Source organism: Gobius niger, assembly GCF_951799975.1.
Source record: "Gobius niger genome assembly, chromosome: 5".
Taxonomy (NCBI): domain Eukaryota; kingdom Metazoa; phylum Chordata; class Actinopteri; order Gobiiformes; family Gobiidae; genus Gobius; species Gobius niger.
The window spans coordinates 14,618,911-14,637,371 of record NC_136856.1 but is presented as its reverse complement, the minus strand read 5'-3'; the positions used below and the strand labels follow the sequence as shown (position 1 = coordinate 14,637,371).

The 18,461-nt window shown below is 43.0% G+C and overlaps 4 protein-coding genes across 4 annotated transcripts in view; all 4 read left to right on the top strand.

Moving 5' to 3' along the window:
- The first annotated feature begins 204 nt into the window (after positions 1-204).
- Positions 205-6,757, top strand: LOC306963532 (uncharacterized protein). The gene is made up of 3 exons (XM_079557106.1): positions 205-2,638; positions 3,220-5,616; positions 6,341-6,757. The coding sequence occupies exons 1-3, from the start codon at positions 275-277 to the stop codon at positions 6,611-6,613; spliced, it is 5,034 nt and encodes a 1,677-aa protein (XP_079413232.1). The 5' UTR covers positions 205-274; the 3' UTR covers positions 6,614-6,757.
- A 2,709-nt stretch (positions 6,758-9,466) lies between these two features.
- Positions 9,467-18,461, top strand: part of LOC306963756 (protocadherin alpha-3-like) — a 53,702-nt gene continuing 44,707 nt past the window's right edge. The window contains exon 1 of the mRNA XM_079557450.1: positions 9,467-12,076. Coding sequence (XP_079413576.1) covers positions 9,725-12,076 — 2,352 coding nt within the window. The 5' untranslated portion in view covers positions 9,467-9,724. The remainder of the gene's footprint in view (positions 12,077-18,461) is intronic.
- On the top strand, positions 12,830-15,779 carry LOC306963485 (protocadherin alpha-3-like; the record flags this gene model as incomplete). The annotated part of the gene is made up of 2 exons (XM_079557056.1): positions 12,830-15,230; positions 15,705-15,779. Exons 1-2 carry the CDS (start codon positions 12,858-12,860, stop codon positions 15,777-15,779), a joined length of 2,448 nt encoding a protein of 815 aa, XP_079413182.1. The 5' UTR covers positions 12,830-12,857.
- LOC306963744 (protocadherin alpha-8-like) lies at positions 15,547-18,269 on the top strand. Its single transcript, XM_079557438.1, has one exon. The coding sequence runs from the start codon at positions 15,798-15,800 to the stop codon at positions 18,207-18,209; it is 2,412 nt and encodes an 803-aa protein (XP_079413564.1). The 5' UTR covers positions 15,547-15,797; the 3' UTR covers positions 18,210-18,269.

Genomic DNA, 18,461 nt, shown 5'->3' with positions numbered 1-18,461 from the left:
GTTTATATTTCTTTGAGAACATGCATTTCGGACTGTCAGCAGTGATTGTTCTGATGGGGCGTGATTCAACATATTTTATCATGTGACCACAGGGCGGCGCAACTTCACTGAGAACAGTCTTTTCCACTATATCCCTCCCCTGCCTCTCACGGACCCTTTTGTTTCTCTTTTACTGGAGCGCAGTGGTCACTTGTATCGTTCCTTGCTGTGGATTCTGTCTTTTAGGGTTTGTGCTGTTTTAATGCAAAACATACTGGAGTAGATTGCGAGCTAAATGGAGACGCATTTTGTTCTGAGAAACTGCTCGTGGATCGCTTTGTGCTCGGCTCTGCTGCTGGTTTTTGGACCGCGCGCTTCGGCTCAGATTAGATACTCTGTTCCCGAGGAGGTGAAGGACGGGACTGTTGTTGGAAATGTCGCAAAGGATCTTGGTCTTGATGTTTCCTCGTTGGGTGAGAGACGGTTCCGAGTTGTTTCTGGAACGAATAAGGCTGTTTTTGAGGTAAACCCTGATAATGGCGCTTTGTTCGTTCACGGCCACATTGACCGAGAGCAGCTGTGTCAGGGCAGCGGGACGTGTCTGATGGAGCTGAAGGTTCTGGTCGAAAACCCTTTGGAGATTCATTATGTGGTTGTAGAAATCACTGATGTCAATGATCACGCTCCAAGATTTCCTAAAAACAACCAAACGTTTGAAATCGGAGAGAACACTTTACCGGGAAAACGATTTCAGCTTCACTCTGGCCATGATCCTGACGCAGGAATGAACTCAATCCGCACCTACACTCTGTCTGCAAATGAATATTTTGACATCAATATTCGTGATAGCGATGAGGACAAAACTCCGTTCTTAGTTCTTAAGAAATCACTCGACAGAGAAACCAAAAAAGAACACTTTCTGATCGTGACAGCAGTTGATGGAGGGAAACCTCAAAAATCAGGGACACTGAATGTGAATATTGTTGTTCTTGACAGTAATGACAACAGACCTATTTTTAGCCAAGAGGTTTATCAGATTCACGTGAAAGAAAATGTAGAATTAGGAACTGTAGTATTTACAGTAAATGCAACAGATGATGATGAAGGAATAAACGGGGAAATCGAGTATAGTCTTGGTGAAACGCTAAAGCAAAACGTTTATAGCTTATTTCAATTAGAAAGGCTGACAGGAAAAATTACTGTAAAGGGTTCAATTGACTATGAAAAAGTAAAGCAATATGAATTAGGCATAGACGCTACCGATAAAGGCACGCCTTCATTAACAGGTGAATGTAGAGTTATTATTAAAATAATAGATGAAAATGATAATGCACCAGAAATAGATGTGACGTCACTGTCAAACACAGTGTCTGAAGACTCCAAACCTGGGACAGTAGTTTCTCTCATTAGTTTTTCAGACAAAGACTCTGGAGTCAATGGTAAAATCCTCGCTCACATAACAAACAACGTGCCTTTTGAGCTCAAACCCTCCTATAAAGAAAACACATATTCAGTTGTCACTAAAGATTTCCTGGACAGAGAGGAGGTGTCAAATTATGACATAACAATAAAAGCCTCTGACTGTGGGGAGCCTCCTTTATCAACCACTAAAACTCTCAGTATTCACATATTAGATGTAAACGACAACAGTCCACAGTTTGAACAGAGCCCTCTGTACTTTTATATTGTAGAAAATAACGTGGCAGGAACGTCACTGTTCTCTGTAACTGCTACAGACAAAGATAAAAATGAAAATGCAGATGTTTCCTATAATATTGCGCGCACAGGACACGATAAAGACGTAGCGACTTTCCTGAACGTGAACGCTGAAAATGGACACATTACAGCTTTGAAAAGCTTTGACTTTGAGACATTAAAGTCGTTCCAGTTCCAAGTCGTGGCCTCAGACTCTGGGACTCCGTCACTGAGCAGCAACGTGACAGTGCACGTGTTTATTTTGGATCAGAATGACAACGCTCCAGTCATTCTGTATCCAGTCAGCTCTAATGGCTCTGCTGAAGGAGTGGAGGAGCTCCCCCGCAATGTGAACGCAGGACACTTGGTGACTAAAGTCAGAGCCTATGACGCTGATATCGGATATAACGGCTGGCTGCTGTTTTCACTGCAGGAAGTGACTGACCACAGTCTGTTTGGGTTGGACCGCTACACAGGACAGATCAGGACACTTCGCTCATTCACAGAGACAGACGAGGCCGAGCACAGACTCGTCATACTGGTCAAAGACAATGGCAACGTGTCCCTCTCAGCTACAGCTACTGTGCTTGTCAAGGTGGTGGAGCCCAGAGAGGCTTTTGCAGCTTCTGATGTGAAGAGCTCCGCTAAAGACGCTGAGGACACTAATGTGACTTTTTACCTGATGATAACTCTGGCCTCGGTCTCAGCTCTGTTCATTATCAGCATCATTGTGCTGATTGCAATGCAGTGCTCCAAGTCCAGCACTGACTACACCTCCAAGTACTTACAGGACACAAACTATGACGGGACTCTGTGCCACAGCATCCAGTACAGATCTGGAGACAAGCGCTACATGTTAGTTGGACCCAGAATGAGCGTTGGATCCACTATAGTCCCAGGGAGCCAAGCCAACACTCTGGTGCTGCCTGACAGGAGGAGGCCCTCTGAGGAGGTAAATGTAATTCATTAAGATTGGCTTTACTTTGTCTTTTTACCATGCCCAGTTGTGGATTTCTTCATAATTCTCATAGATTTAAAGTAGATTCACTTCATCCTTACACACATGTACAGTATGATTTGACTTAATATTTGCCATAATGGCACTGTACCATTGAATAAAAAAAATAAAAATAGAAAAAATATATATAAGGCAGTGTTCAAGAAATCTTACATGTGCTGTTTGTTTTCCTTATTTTTTTATTCGTTCTGTATGATTTTCAGTGAAAATAAACAATATTCACTGTCCAAGGTGCTGGATGATCATTGTTCTATTGACAAACAGTGTGCACTTTGGTTGTTTGTCTTTTAATATATTTCGCAAAACGCATTAATTAACAAACAATACTTGAACAAATTAGTTTGCAATGATATCACATGGTGTCGCTGTCACATAGTCATTGGCTGTTTAGTGGGCTGAGCTTACATTTCAGTCCCGCCCACTTTTCTGTTTTGGGTGAGAACAATAACGCTGGCTGTTGTCTTTCTGGAATGTGAGTGGAGAGTGATGAGTTCAGTGTCTGGATGAATTGGCTTTTCACATAAATCGATTTTATTCGTGGATCTGTAAATTGTTTGATTATTTTGGAAGTCATGGAGTATCTAAAGAGGAGCGCAAAACGATGGAGGTGTAGCTGTGTTTTCGCCATAGCTTTGTGGACAATGGCCTCTGCGCAGCTGAGGTACACTATCACTGAGGAAGTCAAAGAAGGAACCATTGTCGGGAATGTAGCCAAGGATTTGGGTTTGGATAAAAGTGCGCTCAAAGACAGAAAGTATCGAATTGTTTCTGGTGCTGCAGAGTCACTTTTTTACGTCGATGAAAGAGACGGTTATTTGTACGTGAGCCGTAAGATTGACCGGGAAGAAGTGTGTGAGAAAATCCGCACTTGTTTAATTGATGTGAAAACCGTGTTAGAAAACCCTCTGGAGGTGCACTACGTTGGAGTGGAGGTTCAGGACATAAACGACAATGCGCCCATTTTCCCTGAACCGGAGACAACGCTTGAGATTTCTGAGTCTGTGTTACCGGGTGTACGGATTCCTCTCAAAGCAGCGAGAGATTTGGACAGCGGACAATTTTCCATACAGCAATATAGACTTAGTGCAAACGAACATTTCCGTTTAGAAGTTAAAGATATGGAAGAAGATGGAAAAATACCAACATTAATTGTACAAAAACCTTTAGACAGAGAAGCGAACACGCGCCACTCCCTGGTGCTTACGGCGATAGATGGAGGAAAACCACCAAAATCTGGGGAAAGTACAATTATTATAAATGTATTGGACATAAATGATAATGCACCTATTTTCAGTAACAGTGATTTTTCTGTGACGCTCACTGAAAATGTTCCAGTGGGAACAAATGTGATACAAGTTAATGCCACAGATTTGGATGAGGGAGCAAATGGAGAGGTGGTTTATGCGTTTAGCAACAGCGTAAAACAACGATTATTAAATTTATTTGACATTAATCCACAGACAGGAGATATTCTTGTCAAGGGTTTAATAGACTTTGAAGAGAAAGAGAAATATATAGTCGAAGTCGAAGCTTCAGACAAAGCATTTCCTCCATTGGCCACACAGAAAAATGTGATAATTAAAATAATAGACGTGAACGATAACGCGCCTGAGATTGAAGTCACTTCGTTTTCCAGCTCCATTCCTGAAGACTCTCGGCCCGGGACCACTGTGGCTCTGATCAGTGTTAATGACAGAGACTCTGGGCTGAACGGGAAAGTGACATGTTCAATAGAAGGAGATGTTCCCTTCACACTGTCTCCTTCTCTACAAGACAAAATGTTCTCACTCGTGTCTAAATCTGCTCTGGACAGAGAGACACAGTCAGAGTATGTTCTCTCTATAGTTGCTAAAGACCACGGCCAGCCCTCACTTAAATCTGAGAAGAGCATCATTATTATTATTTCAGATGTGAACGACAACAGCCCAGAGTTTGTCCTAAAGCCATATATTTTTTATATCACTGAGGGAAACGAACCAGGAGCTCAACTGTTTTCCGTTCAGGCTATTGATCATGACGAAGGTGAAAATGCTCAAATTTCTTATCATCTTTATAGAGATGGAAGTGAGGAAAATAAAGTGACTTCATTTCTCAATATTAATAGTGTAAACGGACACATTACAGCTTTGAAAAGCTTTGACTTTGAGACATTAAAGTCGTTCCAGTTTCAAGTCGTGGCCTCAGACTCTGGGACTCCGTCACTGAGCAGCAACGTGACAGTGCACGTGTTTATTTTGGATCAGAACGACAACGCTCCAGTCATTCTGTATCCAGTCAGCTCTAATGGCTCTGCTGAAGGAGTGGAGGAGCTCCCCCGCAATGTGAACGCAGGACACTTGGTGACTAAAGTCAGAGCCTATGACGCTGATATCGGATATAACGGCTGGCTGCTGTTTTCACTGCAGGAAGTGACTGACCACAGTCTGTTTGGGTTGGACCGCTACACAGGACAGATCAGGACACTTCGCTCATTCACAGAGACAGACGAGGCCGAGCACAGACTCGTCATACTGGTCAAAGACAATGGCAACGTGTCCCTCTCAGCTACAGCTACTGTGCTTGTCAAAGTGGTGGAGCCCAGAGAGGCTTTTGCAGCTTCTGATGTGAAGAGCTCCGCTAAAGACGCTGAGGACACTAATGTGACTTTTTACCTGATGATAACTCTGGCCTCGGTCTCAGCTCTGTTCATTATCAGTATCATTGTGCTGATTGCAATGCAGTGCTCCAAGTCCAGCACTGACTACACCTCCAAGTACTTACAGGACACGAACTATGACGGGACTCTGTGTCACAGCATCCAGTACAGATCTGGAGACAAGCGCTACATGTTAGTTGGACCCAGAATGAGCGTAGGATCCACTATAGTCCCAGGGAGCCAAGCCAACACTCTGGTGCTGCCTGACAGGAGGAGGCCCTCTGAGGAGGTATGGTAACACGTTGCGTTCATCCTTAACAGTTATAATTATTCTTGAAAAAAAATGCTGATTTTATTGTTTTTCATCAGCTTTTCTTTTTATTTCCAATGTTGACTAACTGCAAATGCTTTTTTAATTCACATTTGATTTTTTTTAAGTAACACCAATGTCTTTGTGGGTTTAACAGAGGCAATAGTCTGCGCCAATAAATTTCATCATTCATATAATCCGTTTGTTGTGTGAATTACCTTTGAGGGCAATACTGTAAAACATGTACAGCTATAAACAATATTTTAAAGTTAATTCTTAACGGTCACAAACATTGAAATGTGTTGCCCCGTGCCTCCTTGCCGACCGCTGTCCTTGGTGCTGAAGGACTGACTGGAGTCTGACAAAGACATTTCCGCACAACATATTGAATTCTCGGAATTGTTTTTCAACCTGTGTACTATGTGGTTTTATAAACAAAAATCAAATTAAAATAGTACACTGTAGGCAGTGAATGATAAGTTAGCATTTTTCACTTTGCACTTCGTTGTTTGTAGTAAAGATTTTTATAAGCACAGGTTGTGTATAATGGGTTAGACTACTTCAAGTACTATAGTCACCAGTATAGTTGACGACTTATCAAATCCTTCTGCAAGATGTGCATTAAGTTCTCTCATATGTCCACAGGGCGGCACTATTTCACCGAGAGACCTCTTTTACAGTATGTCCCTCCTCTGCTCCTCAGAACCTTTTGTTTCTGTCTAACCCGAGCGCACTGTTCAGTTGCATCGTGGTTGCTGTGGGTTTGGCGCCTGGTGACTGTACTGTTTATATTGAAATACTTCACAAGTCAAATGGAGAGATCTTTTGGACTAAGGAGCTGCTCGTGGATCGCTTTGTGCTCGGCTCTGCTGCTGTTTTTTGGACCGCGCGCTTTGGCTCAGATCAGATACTCTGTTCCCGAGGAGGTGAAGGACGGGACTGTTGTTGGAAATGTCGCAAAGGATCTTGGTCTTGATGTTTCCTCGTTGGGTGAGAGACGGTTCCGAGTTGTTTCTGAAACGAACGAAGCTGTTTTTGACGTAAACCCTGACAATGGCGCTTTGTTCGTCCACGGCCACATTGACCGAGAGCAGCTGTGTCAGGGCAGCGGGACGTGTCTGATGGAGCTGAAGGTTCTGGTAGAAAACCCTTTGGAGATTCACTATGTGGTTGTAGAAATCACTGATGTGAACGATCACGCACCAAGATTTCCTAAAAATAACCAAACGTTTGAAATCGGAGAGAACACTTTACCAGGAAAACGATTTCAGCTTCACTCTGGCCATGATCCTGACGCAGGAATGAACTCAATCCGCACCTACACTCTGTCTGCAAATGAACATTTTGACATTAATATTCGGGAAAGTGATTTGAGAAAAACACCATTTCTCGTTTTAAAGAAACCATTAGACCGTGAACAAAGCAGCAGACACACTTTACTTGTTACCGCTGTTGATGGAGGTAAACCTCAAAGATCAGGGACTCTAAATGTGACTGTTGTTGTTCTGGACAGTAATGACAATAAACCAGTGTTTAGTCAAGAGGTTTATGACATTACTTTACAGGAAAATGCACAAATAGGAACCGTTGTAATTAGGCTCAATGCAACTGATGCAGACGAGGGGATTAATGGTGAAATTGAATATAGTCTGAGAGAATCGTTGATTGAGGGGGTAGATAACTTATTTAAATTAAACAAAATGACAGGAGAAATTACAACGAATGCAGCAATTAATTTTGAAGAAATCGATCAATATGAATTAGACATAGAAGCTTCAGATAAAGGCACGCCCCCACTGACTGGTGAATGTAGAGTCATTATTAAAATCATAGATGTAAATGATAATGCGCCAGAAATAGATGTGACGTCACTGTCAAACACAGTGTCTGAAGACTCCAAACCTGGGACAGTAGTTTCTCTCATTCGAGTCAAAGACAAAGACTCTGGAGTCAATGGTAAAATCATCGCTCACATAACAAACAACGTGCCTTTTGAGCTCAAACCCTCCTATAAAGAAAACACATATTCAGTTGTCACTAAGGATTTCCTGGACAGAGAGGAGGTGTCAAATTATGACATAACAATAAAAGCCTCTGACTGTGGGGAGCCTCCTTTATCAACCACTAAAACTCTCAGTATTCACATATTAGATGTAAACGACAACAGTCCACAGTTTGATCAGAGCCCTCTGTACTTTTATATTGTAGAAAATAACGTGGCAGGAACGTCACTGTTCTCTGTAACTGCTACAGACAAAGATAAGAATGAAAATGCAGATGTTTCCTATAATATCGCGCGCACAGGACACGATAAAGACGTAGCGACTTTCTTAAACGTGAACGCTGAAAATGGACAAATTACAGCTTTGAAAAGCTTTGACTTTGAGACATTAAAGTCGTTCCAGTTTCAAGTCGTGGCCTCAGACTCTGGGACTCCGTCACTGAGCAGCAACGTGTCAGTGCACGTGTTTATTTTGGATCAGAACGACAACGCTCCAGTCATTCTGTATCCAGTCAGCTCTAATGGCTCTGCTGAAGGAGTGGAGGAGCTCCCCCGCAATGTGAACGCAGGACACTTGGTGACTAAAGTCAGAGCCTATGACGCTGATATCGGATATAACGGCTGGCTGCTGTTTTCACTGCAGGAAGTGACTGACCACAGTCTGTTTGGGTTGGACCGCTACACAGGACAGATCAGGACACTTCGCTCATTCACAGAGACAGACGAAGCCGAGCACAGACTCGTCATACTGGTCAAAGACAATGGCAACGTGTCTCTCTCAGCTACAGCTACTGTGCTTGTCAAAGTGGTGGAGCCCAGAGAGGCTTTTGCAGCTTCTGACGTGAAGAGCTCCGCTAAAGACGCTGAGGACACTAATGTGACTTTTTACCTGATGATAACTCTGGCCTCGGTCTCAGCTCTGTTCATTATCAGTATCATTGTGCTGATTGCAATGCAGTGCTCCAAGCCCAGCACTGACTACACCTCCAAGTACTTACAGGACACAAACTATGACGGGACTCTGTGCCACAGCATCCAGTACAGATCTGGAGACAAGCGCTACATGTTAGTTGGACCCAGAATGAGCGTAGGATCCACTATAGTCCCAGGGAGCCAAGCCAACACTCTGGTGCTGCCTGACAGGAGGAGGCCCTCTGAGGAGGTAACTAAACCTTATAGATAGCATCTGATCATACTACCCTCACGTGCAGATAATGACTGTTTCTTTGGTGATGACAAAACCAAAATTCCTCTCCTGACTTTTGATCTATTTATTGTAATTAATTTAGCATTTTACATTACCTTTGCATACAGTTGTGAAGTGCATTGCTGCTTTGTTTCAGTGAATTGTTGCAACGGCCTTTTAGATTCGCTCCCTGGAGTTGTGATGTTTGTTCATTGCAGTAAAAAAACTTTTGCTGTCAGACTTTTGCTCGAAGTTCTTACACAATACACCAATTGCCAAGATACATTACTGTGGTTTTCATTAAGATTGCATGGTGCTGCGGTCACTATGAGGTTCATTATTTTAATCCCTCGTCCATCATCCACTGTTTTTGACGGGAACAAACTGACCGGATCCGTCCGAAGAAGTTATCTAAAGTTATCAGAAGAGTCCGTCTAATAACATAATCATTTGGCTGCTTTGTTGTGATTTCGTTCGTCTCTGTCCATGGCGCTAAAAGTCTGGTTCAAGTGTTTTTGATTGTAAAGAGGGTTCTATCTCTAAAAATCTATAGTAGGCGCTGAATGAAATATTCATGACATATTCCATAATAGTGCTTTTTACCCTGTAGTATGTTTTATTATATTTTAACGGAGAACACTCCATTGATTCCGCATGCTTTAGTTTCAAGAGGATGAAGTCGCATGGTGTCAGTATAGTGTAACAATTCAACACCATAGGGCGCCTTTCGTCACTGCGTTTTGGATCCTCCTCTTGCGTGGAGTGTTGTATCTGTTGGTAGTGCCGCCTTTGTGTAAAGCTCTGAAAGCACCATTCTTTGCTTTGGCGTAGAGCCGTGGTCTGGCCCTTTCAATTCAAGTATTTTGTACATTAAGAGAATACCGTTGCTGTGCTTTAACATGGGAACCAAAAAAGGCGAATATGGGTGGACCCGAGGACCTTTGTCTGGATACGTGTTTTTTGTGCTTTTGTGGAGCGCGGCCGAAGCGCAAATACGATACTCAATACACGAGGAGGTAACCGCTGGAACTGTGGTTGGAAACGTGGCTAAAGATCTCGGTCTGGATAAAACAACACTAAAAGACAGAAAATACAGGATTGTGTCGAGTCACGCGGAGCCTCTTTTTCACGTGAATCAAAACGACGGAGTGCTTTTCGTGAGTAGACAGATCGACAGAGAAGACGTGTGCGCGGAGAGTAGTGCGTGTGTAGTTAATCTAAAGACAGTGCTCGAAAACCCTCTCGAGGTGCATTATGTGGAAATTGAAATTTTAGACATCAATGACAATTTTCCCAGTTTTCCCGATGCAGAAATTATCCTGGAGATTTCAGAATCAGTCCTGCCTGGAGCACGATTCCAGTTAAAAGCAGCTCGGGATCTGGACCGTGGACAATTTTCTGTCCGTCAGTATAAACTCAGCCAGAGTGAACATTTTCGTTTAGAAATTAAAGATAAAAGGGATCAGGGGAAAATACCCATACTTGTAGTTCAGAAGTCATTAGACAGAGAAAAGAACCAGAGACACACATTGTTGTTGACTGCTCTAGACGGAGGAAATCCCCCTAAATCTGGAGAGATGAAAATTAGCATAAATGTTCTTGATGTAAACGACAATGCTCCAATATTCCCTAAAGACGATTATTCAGTTATGGTTAATGAAAATGTACCAATTGGCACAACAGTGATACAAATTAATGCCACTGACACAGACGAAGGACAAAATGGCCAGGTGGTGTATTCTTTTAATAAGGCTATGCTTCCAATTTTGTTAGAAATATTTGAGGTTAACCCTTTAACAGGTGAGATAATTGTGAAAGGTGCGATAGATTATGAAACTAACGACGAGTATGAGATCGAAATAGAAGCTTCCGATAAAGGCATTGCGCCTTTAACAACTGAAAAAAGTGTGATGATCAAAATAATAGACGTGAACGATAACGCGCCAGAGATTGAAGTCACTTCGTTTTCCAGCTCCATTCCTGAAGACTCTCGGCCCGGGACCACTGTGGCTCTGATCAGTGTCAATGACAGAGACTCTGGGCTGAACGGACAGGTTAACTGTGTCCTGAAAGAGGACGCACCGTTCACTTTAGCGCCATCTTTAAAAGAGAGATCATATGCTTTAATAACTAAATCTCCGCTGGACAGAGAAACACAGGCCGTTTATGATCTGACCATAATAGCCACAGACGCGGGTAAACCTCCATTATCATCTGAAAAGACCATACGAGTTATTGTGTCAGATGTGAATGACAACAGCCCAGTGTTTGAAACGACTCCATACATGTTTTATGTGACTGAAGCCAACGAGCCTGGCACCTCAGTGTTTGCAGTTAAAGCGTCGGATGAAGATGAGAATGACAACGCGCGTGTGTCCTACCACATTGTAAGAAATGAGGACAAAGTGACTTCATTTCTGAATATTAACTCAGAAAATGGACACATTACAGCTTTGAAAAGTTTTGACTTTGAGACATTAAAGTCGTTCCAGTTTCAAGTCGTGGCCTCAGACTCTGGGACTCCGTCACTGAGCAGCAACGTGACAGTGCACGTGTTTATTTTGGATAAAAATGACAACGCTCCAGTCATTCTGTATCCAGTCAGCTCTAATGGCTCTGCTGAAGGAGTGGAGGAGCTCCCCCGCAATGTGAACGCAGGACACTTGGTGACGAAAGTCAGAGCCTATGACGCTGATATCGGATATAACGGCTGGCTGCTGTTTTCACTGCAGGAAGTGACTGACCACAGTCTGTTTGGGTTGGACCGCTACACAGGACAGATCAGGACACTTCGCTCATTCACAGAGACAGACGAGGCCGAGCACAGACTCGTCATACTGGTCAAAGACAATGGCAACGTGTCCCTCTCAGCTACAGCTACTGTGCTTGTCAAAGTGGTGGAGCCCAGAGAGGCTTTTGCCGCTTCTGATGTGAAGAGCTCCGCTAAAGACGCTGAGGACACTAATGTGACTTTTTACCTGATGATAACTCTGGCCTCGGTCTCAGCTCTGTTCATTATCAGTATCATTGTGCTGATTGCAATGCAGTGCTCCAAGTCCAGCACTGACTACACCTCCAAGTACTTACAGGACACAAACTATGACGGGACTCTGTGCCACAGCATCCAGTACAGATCTGGAGACAAGCGCTACATGTTAGTTGGACCCAGAATGAGCGTAGGATCCACTATAGTCCCAGGGAGCCAAGCCAACACTCTGGTGCTGCCTGACAGGAGGAGGCCCTCTGAGGAGGTACGGTAACACGTTGTGATTGTATCAACGAGTAGCCTGTATTTATTATTACGGAAAATATTGTTAGTTGATATATTTCCTTTTTAATTACCATTGTTAGCTGACTACAACTGCGTTGGTTATATGTTTTTTATAATACCAAAGACTTTTTGGGTTTAACATTGGAAATAATCTGCGCCAATAAGTTTGATCATTGACACTATCCTTTTACTTTAAAAGGATATTCGAGGAAAACACTGTACTACAAGGACAGGGCTCAACAAAACTGTTAAAATGCGTTGCCCCATGCCTTCGTTACGACCGCTGTCCTTGGTGCTGAAGGACTGACTGGAGTTTGATGTTGAAATGACCACATATTATATATTAAATGTATGTATTTTGTTTCAACCTGAGTGTGTAAAAACAAAAATCAAATGCAAATATAAGACCTCAAGCATTGAATGATAAGTTAGCATTTTTCACTTTGCACTTCGTTGTTTGTAGTGAAGGTCTTTTTCAGAGCTTGTTGTTTACAATGGCTAAGACAACATAAAACACTTTAGTCAAAGTATAGTTGACGACTTATCAATTCCTTCTAAAATATGTGCATTAAGTTCAATCATGTGACCACAGGGCGGCACTATTTCACCGAGAGACCTCTTTTCCATCATGTCCCTCCTCTGGTCCTCGCGGAGCCTTTTGTTTCGATCTAACTCGAGCGCGCTGTTCAGTTGCATCGTGGTTGCTGTTGATTTGGCGTCTGGTGACTGCACTGTATATATTGTAATATTTTACAAGTAAAATGGAGCGATCTTTTGGACTAAGGAATCGCTCGTGGATTTCTTTGTGCTCGGCTTTGCTGCTGTTTTTTGGACCGCGCGCTTCGGCTCAGATCAGATACTCTGTTCCCGAGGAGGTGAAGGACGGGACTGTTGTTGGAAATGTTGCAAAGGATCTTGGTCTTGATGTTTCCTCGTTGGGTGAGAGACGGTTCCGAGTTGTTTCTGAAACGAACGAAGCTGTTTTTGAGGTAAACCCTGACAATGGTGCGTTGTTCGTCCACGGCCACATTGACCGAGAGCAGCTGTGTCAGGGCAGCGGGACGTGTCTGATGGAGCTCAAGGTTCTGGTCGAAAACCCTTTGGAGATTCACTATGTGGTTGTAGAAATCACTGATGTCAATGATCACGCACCAAGATTTCCTAAAAATAACCAAACGTTTGAGATTGGAGAGAACACTTTACCAGGAAAACGATTTCAGCTTCACTCTGCCCATGATCCTGACGCAGGAATGAACTCAATCCGCACCTACACTCTGTCTGCAAATGAATATTTTGACATCAATATTCGTGATAGCGATGAGGACAAAACTCCGTTCTTAGTTCTTAAGAAATCACTCGACAGAGAAACCAAAAAAGAACACTTTCTGGTCGTGACAGCAGTTGATGGAGGGAAACCTCAAAAATCAGGGACACTGAATGTGAATATTGTTGTTCTTGACAGTAATGACAATAGACCTATTTTTAGCCAAGAGGTTTATCAGATTCACGTGAAAGAAAATGTAGAATTAGGAACTGTAGTATTTACAGTAAATGCAACAGATGATGATGAAGGAATAAACGGGGAAATCGAGTATAGTCTTGGGGAAACGCTAAAGCAAAACGTTTATAGCTTGTTTCAATTAGAAAGGCTGACAGGAAAAATTACTGTAAAGGGTTCAATTGACTATGAAAAAGTAAAGCAATATGAATTAGGCATAGACGCCACCGATAAAGGCACGCCTTCATTAACAGGTGAATGTAGAGTCATTATTAAAATCATAGATGAAAATGATAATGCACCAGAAATAGATGTGACGTCACTGTCAAACACAGTGTCTGAAGACTCCAAACCTGGGACAGTAGTTTCTCTCATTCGAGTCAAAGACAAAGACTCTGGAGTCAATGGTAAAATCATTGCTCACATAACAAACAACGTGCCTTTTGAGCTCAAACCCTCCTATAAAGAAAACACTTATTCAGTTGTCACTAAGGATTTCCTGGACAGAGAGGAGGTGTCAAATTATGACATAACAATAAAAGCCTCTGACTGTGGGGAGCCTCCTTTATCAACCACTAAAACTCTCAGTATTCACATATTAGATGTAAACGACAACAGTCCACAGTTTGAACAGAACCCTCTGTACTTTTATATTGTAGAAAATAACGTGGCAGGAACGTCACTGTTCTCTGTAACTGCTACAGACAAAGATAAGAATGAAAATGCAGATATTTCCTATAATATTGCGCGCACAGGACACGATAAAGACGTAGCGACTTTCTTAAACGTGAACGCTGAAAATGGACACATTACAGCTTTGAAAAGCTTTGACTTTGAGACATTAAAGTCGTTCAAGTTTCAAGTCGTGGCCTCAGACTCTGGGACTCCGTCACTGAGCAGCAACGTGACAGTGCACGTGTTTATTTTGGATCAGAACGACAACGCTCCAGTCATTCTGTATCCAGTCAGCTCTAATGGCTCTGCTGAAGGAGTGGAGGAGCTCCCCCGCAATGTGAACGCAGGACACTTGGTGACGAAAGTCAGAGCCTATGACGCTGATATCGGATATAACGGCTGGCTGCTGTTTTCACTGCAGGAAGTGACTGACCACAGTCTGTTTGGGTTGGACCGCTACACAGGACAGATCAGGACACTTCGCTCATTCACAGAGACAGACGAGGCTGAGCACAGACTCGTCATACTGGTCAAAGACAATGGCAACGTGTCCCTCTCAGCTACAGCTACTGTGCTTGTCAAAGTGGTGGAGCCCAGAGAGGCTTTTGCCGCTTCTGATGTGAAGAGCTCCGCTAAAGACGCTGAGGACACTAATGTGACTTTTTACCTGATGATAACTCTGGCCTCGGTCTCAGCTCTGTTCATTATCAGTATCATTGTGCTGATTGCAATGCAGTGCTCCAAGTCCAGCACTGACTACACCTCCAAGTACTTACAGGACACAAACTATGACGGGACTCTGTGCCACAGCATCCAGTACAGATCTGGAGACAAGCGCTACATGTTAGTTGGACCCAGAATGAGCGTAGGATCCACTATAGTCCCAGGGAGCCAAGCCAACACTCTGGTGCTGCCTGACAGGAGGAGGCCCTCTGAGGAGGTAAATGTAATTCATACAGACGTAAATGATCTTTTATCATTTTCCTTTTACCATATTTTCACGCCGTCTTTTGTGTGTTTTATAATCATTGTCTTAAATTTAAACATTTTGACCTAAACTTCTTTTGTACATATCCTTTGACTACAAATGGGTCATCGTGGCACTCTACCTTTGAATTGAAATAGGATGTGTTTCAAAAATGTAAAATGTGCAATGTTTTTTTTCCACATTTATTCTGTGCGGTTAAGTGTTTAAATACAAAGTGCTGTCCGTGGTGCTGATGTTAAAGTAACAAACCACAGCGTGATTCTTTTCTGCAATTAAAAGCAATAGGAATGAACTGACATAAATACGTAAACAAGATAGTTTGAAATGATATCACATGGTGTCGCTGTCACATGGTCATTGGAAGTTTAGTGGGCTGAGCTTAAATTTCGGTTCCACCCACTTTTCTGTTTCTGATGAGAACAAAAACGCTGGCTCTTGTCGTTGTAGAATGTGCCGAGTGAAGATTTCAGTGATTGGGCGAATGAGCCTTTAATACAAGTGTATTTTGGATTCGTGAATTGAGGGATTATTTCGCCAGTCATGGAGTACAGAACGAGACGGGGGAACGGATTTTGGCGCTGCTGTGTTTTCGCGGTAGCTTTGTGGACAATGGCCTCTGCGCAATTGAGGTACACTATCACTGAAGAAGTCAAAGAAGGAACCATTGTTGGGAATGTAGCCAAGGATTTGGGTTTGGATAAAAGTGCGCTCAAAGACAGAAAGTATCGCATTGTTTCTGGTGCTGCGGAGTCGCTTTTCCACGTGGATCAGAATGACGGTAATTTGTACGTGAGTCGTGATATTGACCGGGAAGAAGTGTGTGAAAAGAGCAGCACTTGTTTAATCAATGTGAAAACCGTGTTAGAAAACCCTCTGGAGGTGCACTACGTTGGAGTGGAGGTTCAGGACATAAACGACAATGCGCCCATTTTCCCTGAACCGGAGACAACGCTGGAGATTTCTGAGTCTGTGTTACCGGGTGTACGGATTCCTCTCAAAGCAGCGAGAGATTTGGACAGCGGACAATTTTCCATACAGCAATATAGACTTAGTGCAAACGAACATTTCCGTTTGGAAGTCTCAGATATGGAAGAAGATGGAAAAATACCAACATTGATTGTGCAGAAATCTTTAGACAGAGAAACGAAAAAGCGCCACTCCCTGGTGCTTACGGCGATAGATGGAGGAAAACCACCAAAATCCGGGGAAATGATAGTAAATATAAAAGTATTAGATGTAAATGATAATGCACCTATTTTTACAAACGGTGACTTTTCTGTGACGCTCACGGAAAATGTTTCAATCGGAACGACTGTGATACAGGTGAATGCTACGGATTTGGATGAGGGAGCAAATGGAGAGGTGGTTTATGCGTTTAGTAACAGCGTAAAACAACGTTTATTAAATTTATTTGATATTAATCCAGAGACAGGAGATATTATTGTCAAGGGTTTAATAGACTTTGAAGAGAAAGAGAAATACATAGTCGAAGTCGAAGCCTCAGACAAAGGCGTGCCTCCGTTGGCTATGCAGAAAAAGGTTGTCATTAAAATAATAGACGTGAACGATAACGCGCCTGAGATTGAAGTCACTTCGTTTTCCAGCTCCATTCCTGAAGACTCTCGGCCTGGGACCACTGTGGCTCTGATCAGTGTTAATGACAGAGACTCTGGGCTGAACGGGAAAGTGACATGTTCAATAGAAGGAGATGTTCCCTTCACACTGTCTCCTTCTCTACAAGACAAAATGTTCTCACTCGTGACTAAATCAGCTCTGGACAGAGAGACACAGTCAGAGTATGTTCTCTCTATAGTTGCTAAAGACCACGGCCAGCCCTCACTGAGATCTGAGAAGAGCATCATAATTATAATTTCAGATGTGAATGACAACAGCCCAGAGTTTGTCCTAAAGCCATATAGTTTTTATATCACTGAGGGAAACGAACCAGGAGCGCACCTGTTTTCAGTTCAAGCTACTGATCACGACGAAGGTGAAAATGCTCATATTTCTTATCATCTTTCCAGAGATGGAAGTGAGGAAAATAAAGTGACTTCATTTCTCAATATTAATAGAGAAAAAGGACAAATTACAGCTCTGAAAAGTTTTGACTTTGAGACACTAAAGTCGTTCCAGTTTCAAGTCGTGGCCTCAGACTCTGGGACTCCGTCACTGAGCAGTAACGTGACAGTGCACGTGTTTATTTTGGATCAAAATGACAATGCTCCAGTCATTCTGTATCCAGTCAGCTCTAATGGCTCTGCTGAAGGAGTGGAGGAGCTCCCCCGCAATGTGAACGCAGGACACTTGGTGACTAAAGTCAGAGCCTATGACGCTGATATCGGATATAACGGCTGGCTGCTGTTTTCACTGCAGGAAGTGACTGACCACAGTCTGTTTGGGTTGGACCGCTACACAGGACAGATCAGGACACTTCGCTCATTCACAGAGACAGACGAGGCCGAGCACAGACTCGTCATACTGGTCAAAGACAATGGCAACGTGTCTCTCTCAGCTACAGCTACTGTGCTTGTCAAAGTGGTGGAGCCCAGAGAGGCTTTTGCAGCTTCTGATGTGAAGAGCTCCGCTAAAGACGCTGAGGACACTAATGTGACTTTTTACCTGATGATAACTCTGGCCTCGGTCTCAGCTCTGTTCATTATCAGCATCATTGTGCTGATTGCAATGCAGTGCTCCAAGTCCAGCACTGACTACACCTCCAAGTACTTACAGGACACAAACTATGACGGGACTCTGTGCCACAGCATCCAGTACAGATCTGGAGACAAGCGCTACATGTTAGTTGGACCCAGAATGAGCGTTGGATCCACTATAGTCCCAGGGAGCCAAGCCAACACTCTGGTGCTGCCTGACAGGAGGAGGCCCTCTGAGGAGGTAACAAGAGTTCATACAAATTCTGTTAGAATATTGCCTTCTTACCACGACCATACGTAGACATCTTCCCCCTTTTGTTTCCAACAATTAATTTCAATTAACAGAGGCCTTGTCCGTTTAATTTTCAGATTTTAAAGAACATGCTCATTCCGTTTGATATAACTGGTCAATTGGTTTCAATAGCTGAAAGACAGGTTTTCCTCTCCCCATACAATCTTATTTAACATTCTTTAGTAAATCGCTGAAGATGTCTTTGAGATTCGCTCTCCTTGGTCCTGATGTCGATTGGGTTTGAGCTCTCTTTGAACTTAA